The sequence below is a fragment of the Ictalurus punctatus genome, chromosome 24, assembly GCF_001660625.3.
Source record: "Ictalurus punctatus breed USDA103 chromosome 24, Coco_2.0, whole genome shotgun sequence".
Lineage (NCBI taxonomy): Eukaryota > Metazoa > Chordata > Actinopteri > Siluriformes > Ictaluridae > Ictalurus > Ictalurus punctatus.
In genome coordinates this window covers 9,800,947-9,811,524 of record NC_030439.2, presented here as the reverse complement: position 1 = coordinate 9,811,524, position 10,578 = coordinate 9,800,947, and the positions used below count along the sequence as shown (strand labels likewise).

The following is a 10,578-nucleotide window of genomic DNA, read 5'->3' as shown; positions in this document are numbered from 1 at the left end:
TAACCAGTCTTAGAGGATCCATCTTTAAGTCTGTATGTTATTATATAGACACTTTAACGTTATCATTTTAATAGTTATGAAATAATCTTTAATAGACATTGTCTAATTAAAACTACAAAAGTGTGCATTATAGCTTAAAGACCTTTCCTTAAAATATCTTACAACTGCAATGAAAGTTGTTTTTAATGGAGGGGAAAAAAACAATAGGATGCGGTTTAGTTTCTTGCTGATTAAGTTATGTGGAAATTGTGAACACGATAGGCCTGGTGTCCATTTCATTTCTTCATTCATCCTGGGAACACTGGGAATGAGACAAGATAGAGACAGACCCCGAATGGGATGGCAGTCCATCACACAGTCCTTCAAACCTAGTAGAGTTTATGATTTGAGACATATGCCTTGCCTTTATATTTTATAAAAACATCCTTACAGTTCAGAAATTCATTGACTGTGAACTCAATGTGAATGCAGCTATGATTTGTTATTCTTCTGCTTCTACTCTCTCACACATTTACACAAGTGTATTCATGCTTTATATATATATATATATATATATATATATATATATATATATATATATATATATATATATATATATATATATATATATTTTATGATTGGTAGTATGTTCATGTAAGTGGAATAGAACTTTAGTCCATTACGATCTGACCAAATAATTGCACAGACGTTTCGTTTCGATGAGCTTTAATAGAAAGGCACAAATACAGGCAGAGTGTAATGTGAGAATTAAAAGCTTTTTCAATACAGAAACAGGTTCAAACTAGACTCTTCAATATCGAACACACTGTCTAGATCAGCTTCACGCTTTCTCCCCCCTGCAAGAATTCAAGTATGTTAAAACGGATTGGTTGAGTTCAACACCACAGGGATGTGATTAGACCCTGTCTGGCTCTCTGATGTGTGTGGGTGTGTGGGTGTAGGTAGGGGGAAGTCTGTTTCTATAGTGAGTAGATTCTTTGTTGCTAACCATAATGCATTTGGGTTAAAATAAAGTAATAACGATGGATTAGCTGGTGCCATTAATGGGCCGTACAGGGATGTGTGACTGTGTGTGTACGAGAAGTAAGAGAGGAAAATATGACAAATCAAACTCTAAATAAGATATAAAGCTAAGTTTCACAGGTCCTTAAATAATAATTGTGTTAAAAATATCAAACTTAAGTTAGTTTACAAGACTATAATGCTACTGGGATAAACATTTGTGCTCCTAAGAACACACAGAGAAGAAACTAAAAACATGCAAACTCCACTCTTCTGCGTTCAGAGGTCAGCAGCCATTTTGTTCAGGCTGCCTGACCTGCTGTACCTCAAGTAAAATGTCTCCCTTCACTTACAAAAATACATTTAAAGCAGTTGCAGCCTATTTTCTGCTCAGATTTTGTGTATGTGTGTGTATATGTGTGTGCGTGTAAGCCTTGAGAGGAGGGTTCTGAGCAGGAGAGAACCACTGCATGGACACACACACATGTACAGTACCACAGGATGTCTTAAGTAACACTGCCTAAACTGCAGGCTGTTTAAAAACATCAATCCAGTGCCTCCTGGATTATGTCTCCAACAAGCCTGTCTGTCTCACAGTCACAGGTGAATCTACACACACACACACACACACACACACACGCGCGTGCGCACGCGCACACACGCGCACATGCACACACACACACACACACACACACATGCTGAGATAGTCGACTTGTCTGTAGTGCTTCAATTAGGTTATCTTGCGCATTCGCACTCATTCATACTTACATGCATGCACACACTCCCACACGTACAATATTGAATGTGGTGTCCAATAAGGACTGTCCTGTTTGTTTGTTTTTAAAACTAGTGACGGATCAGTAATGGTCAGATTGTTGATGAACAGACACTCATTTTGGACCATATAGGATCAGAAAACATTTCCATTAACCACATACAGGCACACACAAACAAACACAGGCGACTGCAGGTTGTATAGGCCCATCTCTAAATAGCTTGCTCTCTCATCCTTGTTCTTGTCGAGGTATGTGTGGTTCAGGGTCACTTCTTCACCCTTCCTCTCCTTCCCTGCCTCCCTTCGCTTCCTCCACGCCTCGGTTCTCCACCTATTTCTGGATCTGAAAGATAAAGAGGCGCAGGTTGATGTTTTTGGCAGCCAGCAGCTTGTTGCACTCGACGCTGTCGCTGATGGGCAGCGGCGCGTACTCCGTCTCGTTGGCGTCGTTGGAGAAGACGTGGTGCTGGATGACAGGTTTGATCTTCACGTCGTCGTACGGGCCCTTGAGCAGCAGGAAGGAACACTCCAGCGTCGAGTTTACTTTGCTCTTCAGGATCAGCTGGAAGGAGAGTGTGCGCTTACAGGAAAGATTGGGGTTGCGCTCTGAGTCGTTGACGCGTGCCTTCAGCACCCATGTCTGGTTGAGCACGGTGAAGCGTGGTGTCTCGTAGTACAGCCGGGTGATGAAGTCGTCTGTGCGGTACGGCCGAAACTGCACCTCTACACTCAGACAAAGTGAAGGGGGGATTTTCAGTATTCAGTATTATTATGCTTATAAGGTGTGTATCTGATGCTCTTATAAATGAGCTTTCTGAAATGTTCCTTTTAAGCTTGGTTCGAAAGCTTTTCTAGCTTTGCTCGAGCTAGGCTTCTAATCTCAAAACATTATGTAATTAAAGGTGCGGTATGTAATGCTGAATAGTGTATTTATAACTGTAATAATCCTATCGTTTCAAAGACATAGTAGAAAAACGGTCACTGTCATGCCACTCCTTTATTTCATGCTTCTATTTACATTTTTCCAGCCCAAAGAAACAATCACCAGACTAAACAGAGCTACTCAGCGCTGCCCATCTGCCATAAAAGGTTTACAAGGAGGGATGGAGGTGGAGTAATGTGGCCTGACGTGAAGCAGAGTTGCTGTCACCACCATGATATTAATTATTTTTTAATAACAGCACATTCTGACATGTTTTAATCCTCTTAGACCACGGCAATTTGCCATCCATCCATCCATTTTCTGTACCACTTATCCTACACGGGATTTGCAGGAAGCCTGTACCAGGGAACTCGGGGCACACCCTGGACAGGGTGCCAACCCATCACAATGGATTGTCAATTTGGACAATTTGGAAATGCCAGTCAGCCTACAATGAATGACTTTGGGCAGCGGGAGGAAACTGGAGTACCAGGAGGAAACCCCAAAGCACGAGGAGAACATGCAAACTCCATGCACACAGGGTGGAGGTAGGAATCGAACCTTCAACCCTGAAGGTACAAGGTAAAAGTGCTAACCACTAAGCCACCGTGCTCCCAGCGATTTCCCAGCGATTTCCCAGTGACTGCAATTTTAAGTCAATGAACAACATGGTTATAAATGTTTATAGTTAAATTTAATGTTGGAACATCTGCAATACAAGTTAGTTATTACTTACAGTGCTTAATATAACTGTTTCAGAAATTAAAACTAAATCTAAGACAAAACAAAGGCAATCTGACAAAACACAAAATACAGTCTTTAAACGATAATGTTATTTATTAGAGCAAAAAAGTTATCCAATACCAACTGATCATGTGTGAAAATGTATTTGCCCCCGTAGTTACTAATTCCCCAAATCTATGAAACTGCATTCATAATGAGGTTCAGCTGGACTAGACACAACCAGGCCCGATTACTGCAAACCCTGTTCAATCAAATCAACACTTAAATAGAACTTTTTCAACAGCATGAAGTTGGTTAAAAGGTCTTACCCAGTAACACACTATGCCAAAGTTGAAAGAAATTCCAGAAATGTTGAGGAAGAAGGTGATTTGAAATACATCAGTCTGGGAAGGGTTACAAAACTATTTCAAAGACTCTGGAACTCCAAAGAACCACAGCGAGACATCATCTCCAAATAGAAAAACTCAGCACAGTAGTGATCCTTCCCAGAAGTGGATAACCTTCTAAAAGTCCTCCAAGAGCACAGCATTGACTCCTCTAGCAAAGTCACAAAAGGGCCAAGGACACCATGAAAGGAGCTACAGGCCTCTCTTGCATCAATAAAGATCACTGTTCATGACTCCACTATCAGAAAGACACTGGGAAAAAATGGCATCCATGGAAGAGTGGCGAGGCAAAAACCACTGCTAACCCAGAAGAACATTAAGGTTCATCTGAATTTTGCCAAAAACACACCTCGATGATCCTCAAACCTTTTGAGAGAATGTTCTGTGGACTGATGAGTTGAAAGTGGAACTGTTTGGAAGATGGGGGTCCCATTACATCTGGCGTAAACCAAACATAGAATTCCACAAAAAAGATCATCATACCTACAGTCAAGCATGGTGGTGGTAGTGTGATGGTGTGGGGATGCTCTGCTGCTTCAGGGCCTGGGCAACTGGGAAACATGAATTCTGCACTCTACCAGAAAATCCTAAAGGAGAATGTTGGGTCTTCAGTCTCTAAGTTGAAACTCAAGAGCAACTGGATCATGCAGCAAGACAGTGATCCAAAGCATAGGAGTAAGTCCACCTCCGAATGGCTAAAAAAAAGCTAAGTTAAAGTTTTGGAGTGGCCTAGTCAAAGTCCTGACTTGAACCAATTGGCAAGACTTTAAACAGGCAGTTTATGCTCGAAAACAAATAAATAAATGTGTTTTTACTCAGGTTGCCTTTGTTTTATGTTTTATTTCATTTGAAGATCTAAAACTATTTAGTATGAGATACACACAAAAAAAGAAGTAATCAAAGAAGAAAGCAAATACTTTCTCACAGCACTTATATATTATATATTATTATATGTATATTATAGTACATATAAACATTCGTTCCTTCAGCGCCATTCTTTTTTCTGTCTAAGTTAATAAGACAAAAAAACAGCTTGTTACGTTACAGAGAAGAATAAAAGCAGTCCTGAAGCGCTGACACTGAAGATGTGTCCATAAATTTTAAATGGTCTGCACTTATATAGCACCTTTTCAACCATAGCGGTTCTACAAAGTGCTTTACACCATTTTTCATTCACCCATCCACACACACTTGCAAGGCACTAGGCTGCCATGGGGTTTAGAGTCTTGCCCAAGGACACTTCGTCAAGTGGAGTCACGTGGGCCAGGAATCGAACCGCCAACCCTACGATTAGTGGACAACCCGCTCTACACACAATGTCCTTGCAGAAACCTTAATCAACCACTATACACAGTTTAAAAAAAAATTATACTTCAATTATGTGACATGTCCACCATACAGGTTCCTGTGAATTATTACTATAAACAATGATAACATTTTAATACAAGCACATTGATATAAAACTATGATTTGAATTACAGCTTACACTACAGTCAGAGCTGTGCTGTTATAGAAACTGAATCAACAGCTTCTGGCCAATCAAACAGCGCTATCCTATAAACAACAATACTAATACTAATGATATCAGATGTTCTAATGATAAGAATGATGTTTTTATAATTGCATGCTTAGCTGTAATTGCTATAACTCTGTGTGCTGTGTTTGTACATGTGTACCTGTGAAGCCGATCTTCTCGAAGCTGAGCAGGCTGAAGATGCTGTTATAGAGCTGCAGCTCTCGGCGATGGCTCTGATCCATCTCATCCAGGATGCCCATCAGCTCGATGCCAGTCTTAGATGGGTGGCAGCAGTCAACCTCGTGGGCAGTGAGCTCATGAAATGGCCCCTGCCATGGACAGCCAATCCTCTTGTATTTACATTGTGTAAGCCTACCAAAATCCATAAGCAGAAATCAGAGATGCTACACTAACAACATTAAACATGATTCAGAGACGTTGTAATTAGAGAAGGGCTTGGTGGGGTGCTGACATGTGTTTCTCAGTTGAGTGAGGATGTACCTGTCCTGGCACTCTTCTGACTGGTGGTGGTCCAGGCTGGAGCGGGGGAACTGTTTGAGGCAGTAGCTGCAGTCCGAGGGCAGTTCGCTTACAGCTTTCTCTACAGCCAAGTTCCTGCAGCACAGGCTCTTGCTGATCTCACAGCGGCAGTTCGGGCACGTGGCCTGCTCTTCCTTTAGCCGTGCGTCCGCCAGCAGATGGATGAAGCAGCCAGCACACATCAGGTGCCCGTTTGTACACTGACACAAAAACACACTTTAATCAAAAGACTGCAAACAGTGCATCCAATCGTCTCAGTTCTGATAAGTAAAAAATATCGGTACATTTTGTTGTTTAACTATTTTGCAGAGGCTACATGACTGTACATGAAAGCTGAAAAGGTATGGCTATTCTGATCTTAATCGATACCCAAACTTAAATTCAGAATTGTCAGAATTGACAGAACTGTCATAAATCCATGGTGCAAACTGCCTGAGGAGGCCCCTGAAGGATGATTTCTTATAGGTCACAGAAAGGTGGTCAAAATGCCAGAATAACACTAAAACCTCTAGGGAGCATCATGCAGCAAGATCTCAGGAAACCCCAATAAAGCCACCTAATCTTCTTAACATGTCGGTGAGATATGATGACAGGAAGTCATAAGAGGAACAGTAAATAAGAAGAGGAAGAAATGATGAAACAAGATGACAACTTCCAAAACATGTAAGAGCAAAGAAGCTAGGGAAACTGGAGCTCAGCTAGGAGTACAACGTCAATCATTTAGATCTCCTTGTAGAGTTTGTGATTTTCATATAGCAGTTCCTCAAATTACCAACAGCTCCGCTTTTTAGGCTATATACAGGTAGATAAACATTAACTAAGTTAGTTACTGAATATAAGACCTTATATTAGGTTCTAACTGGTAATCTTGCTCATCCTTTTTCGGAGCCTAACAACCTACAGCGTGGATTAGAGATGTAATTTGTTGTACCTGAAAGCGAGGTTGTCTGGACTAGCCAAAACTAAAGTTTCCATTAAGATACAAGTATTGCTTCAATTAATTACAATATATGCACAACTGTTAAATTAACCAAACAAATGGTGTTAATTAATAAAAAAGTAATTAAATTGTCAGTGTTAGTAACATTTTTAGTAACAATTTACCAAAATAGCACTGATTTTAATTTTTGGCCCCCCACTGTATTTAACATAACCTCTGCATTGTTGATATCGTCTCACTATAGACATGTCCTTAACTCTAGCTAATATCCTTCACAAGGCGCAAACGGGATCATCTTTATCATGATCATCTTATTTTACTTTTCTCAACAGTGTATAAGAGCGAGTGTTAAGATCTGACTGGATTTGTGATGAACGATACAAGGACAATTAACTGATTCATCTGGTCAATGTTCAAATATAAAAAGATTCAGTGATTAAGTGTATTTTTTAAAAAAATTAAACACCTAAATATCTAGGACACTGCAGATTTTCAAAGAAGTATTATTCTTTTCTCACGACTTATGAACAATAAAATAGGTTTTATGCTTTTATTTTGAAAATAATATTACAAACAAAAAGTACTTCTGAGTTCATCTGAGTAGATAAGCTAGAGGGAATACTGTGAAAATAAATTAAAGGGAATACTGTGAAAAATGACAACGCCAGTGTTCCTTTTTTCTAAACACAAATAATCTACAAATTCCTCTGTCATTAAACATCTGTTTCATTTTGAAAAAGAAATGAAATGTTGATGAAACACTTTCTTGGACAGATAATAAAATCGTTCTAAAATACAAAGGAGGTTTTTTGTGTTTAATAACATTACCGTCACAAACCTTGTGATAGGGTGTATTCTTGCACATAGTTTGTAGAGAATAAAAGCACACGAGTGTTTTAAACAAACATTGCATTTCGAAACGTTGGGCCTCTCAAGAGCTCAACGGTGTTGTAAAGTGGATCACTGACATCAGTTGCTTGGAAGAAAGAACCACTGTGGCGTTAGTAAGTGTGCAGTAATGTTTAAAGTGTTTAATGCCTGCGTTTATGAGCAGTTTTTAAGAATGTCCTAATTTAAAGGAATACAGGAGGAACATTCTTGGGGGAGGGGTACTTAAGACCTCCTCGCTGATTGGCTTAAGGGGATCATGTGACGCTGAATTGCCATGTTTACCCCTGGGCTGAACAGCTGGTCAGGTCACAACAGTGCTGCAGTCAGGTTCTTGATTTTCCTACTCGATTGGTCTACATGTAAACTGCAGTCATGGGATGATTTTTCCCTCCACGGTTTTCGTATGTAAATGAATTCACATTCCTAAACCTAAATCTCTAAATTTCTCAGTAGTCTTGTGTATGCTTATTCCTAATTGGTGTTTCTTCATAATAATATGAACATGATAGTATTATGAAATTATAAAAAGAAATATAACATTTCATTCTGACTTATTATAACTGTATTATAATTTGAATATTACAATATATTTCGCAATGACTGACAGGATGGACACTAAAAGCTATTCACAGGGTTATGAGTTTTGAAATTTAATAGTTTTTGAGATAGGTTTTCACGTCCATTGGGTCGTTTTAGTCACCCTGACCTGGCAACCTGGCCACAGTTACACATCCTCAGATAGGAAAATCAAAGCAAACACCAAACTACATGAACAAACGAACAAAGTATTGTGTGTATGTGTGTGTGTGTCTGTCTGTCTGTCTTTGAAAGACATCAACAGGTCAGACTACCCTAAAGGTCACATTAAACCACCGTTCCTTTCCTGACTATTATCAACAACTATTATACATCTAATGTACAGCTAATGCTAAAAAAAACAACCTTTATGGTTTTGGGTGATCGGTATAGTTCAAAAACAGGCAATCTAAAGCTTAATACATTTTGGTTTGAGGTAATGTCTCATAAAGGAGACAATAATTTCAAGGGCCCTGGGTAGACAAGAGGCCCAAGAGGACCCTATCAAAGGAAAACTGTCCAGGAGAATGAAAACTGTCCTTGGCAGAGAGCCCAGTGCAATAACCTGTTACAGGCCCCAAAATTCCCCCTGGTATCCCTGGTTGCCTGTATTGTGTATTACTGTGTCTGGCTGATGTCCCGAAATGCACATCTGTAAATATAATATGAGCATGTAATAATAATAATAATAATAATAATAATAATAATAACAATAATAATGGTGTATCTGTGTCAGTAATCACCTGGTAAACAGAGGCTTTGGGTAAGTCCAGGCACACGGTGCAGCACAGGACGGAGTAGAGGCGCTCCTCGAGCTTACCCGCTTCACCCTCCTGCAGCCTCACGCGCTTTTTGGGCGGCGCGTCCGGGTCTGTCTCTGGAACAGAACCGGAACCGGAACCCTCTCTCCGCATGCCTGATTCTTCCTGAATCCCGGATAAACCCGCACCTGCAGCCACGGCCTCCGGCCCGACACCCACGCCGGCTGAGGATGAGCCTGGAGCGGCCGCCACCTCGCCTCGCTCTTCCATCGAAGACATCCGCGTCCGACCCAAACACGCAGGATTATTATTATTGTTGTTGTTGTTGTTGTTATTATTATTATTATTATTTACTGTGGAAATGTGGAACTGCCGAGCTGCTGACAACACGCCCGACTGTGTATAAACTCGTCCGTAATAATAAGCTCCGACTCATATGTGAGTCCCTGACACAAAGTGGACCCAGTTCAGAGGAAAGTAAACACCACAGACTGTATGTCTGGCTGTGAAGTGCAGATGTGATGGCTTACTTCACTTCCCAGTGGATATGAATATGCGAGAATGTTTAGTAGCGTGCTTTCCCCTTGCATCCACAGCGCAGGTCTTGTTGTTGCTGCTCGCCAGCTGGAGACTCCGTTATTCGGCTGTGGCAGTGCGAGCTGCCCGGGCTAACCGCGTCCTCTCCGCCTTCCGGAGCACAGTAAACACACTCTCACACACTCTCTCACACACACTCACACACACTCCGGTCTCACCTGAAAGCCTAAAACCTGCTCTTTTCGCTGTCGTCTTTTCGATAGTTCGTCCCTAGGTCTACACTGCCATCTTTGTTTTTTTTTCTGTCACCCCCTCCCCTTCAGCGTCCCCCTCTCCTCGTCCCGTCGTGATTCCACCAATCAGAGCTGCGTTTACACAAACCGGGAGGTTCCAATAGCCAATCCCGTGTCCGGTTAATAGTTGTTTACTGAGCGTTTTGCCCATAGGTGTCATGGTTGGTGTCTGCCAGTCCTTCGCGTCCTCTCTGATTGGCTGCGGCACAAACCCGTGTTTCATCAGATGACTGTCAATATTACAGTTACACTGTAGTGGGGGTATTTTAAAGAGGACTTGTTCGCGCATGCGCAGCGGCCTCCTGCAGGTCAGCTTCAGTAAGGTGACCACAGACCAGAAACAGAGATGTATGCGACAAAATGGCAGCGTCAACGACCCTTCTGTTGTGTTATGCTATTAACGAAAATAACTTGACAGCGAGCTGCTTTTCTAAAGCAGGCGTTTTCAACTACCCCCCTTCCCCAGTCAGAGACCCCTTCCAATGTTAAACAATTGGCATAACATAAAACATTTAATATTACACATATGACACAAAATACTGTGTGTATAATATTTATGTGTTATAGTCAGGAGAGGTTTTTATTTCCAAACCTGAACCCAAACCAGTTACACTGTTAAAATTCAAAACATTTTGCATCCTATTGAAAGCATTTTTTCCCCTAGTTACATTAAAATTGTGGTTAGATTCAAGTTG

The 10,578-nt window shown here is 40.9% G+C and overlaps 1 protein-coding gene across 1 annotated transcript; it reads right to left on the bottom strand.

The window, feature by feature from the left end:
• Positions 1 to 688: 688 nt before the first annotated feature.
• Positions 689 to 9,911, bottom strand: zftraf1 (zinc finger TRAF-type containing 1). The gene is made up of 4 exons (XM_017454836.3): positions 9,036 to 9,911; positions 5,847 to 6,085; positions 5,506 to 5,717; positions 689 to 2,500 (listed from the first exon to the last, which is right to left on the bottom strand). Exons 1-4 carry the CDS (start codon positions 9,330 to 9,332, stop codon positions 2,109 to 2,111), a joined length of 1,140 nt encoding a protein of 379 aa, XP_017310325.1. The 5' UTR covers positions 9,333 to 9,911; the 3' UTR covers positions 689 to 2,108.
• Between the last annotated feature and the right edge of the window lie 667 nt (positions 9,912 to 10,578).

What these genes read in the sequence shown, in the direction of transcription:
- zftraf1 (XM_017454836.3), bottom strand. Translation starts at nt 9,332, where the DNA reads ATGTCTTCGATGGAAGAGCGAGGCGAGGTGGCGGCCGCTCCAGGCTCA. An exon ending in CCAAAGCCTCTGTTTACCAG is followed by an intron (nt 6,086 to 9,035) that starts GTGATTACTGAC and finishes TTTTTGTGTCAG; the next exon opens with TGTACAAACGGGCACCTGAT. An exon ending in TCAGAAGAGTGCCAGGACAG is followed by an intron (nt 5,718 to 5,846) that starts GTACATCCTCAC and finishes GGATTTTGGTAG; the next exon opens with GCTTACACAATGTAAATACA.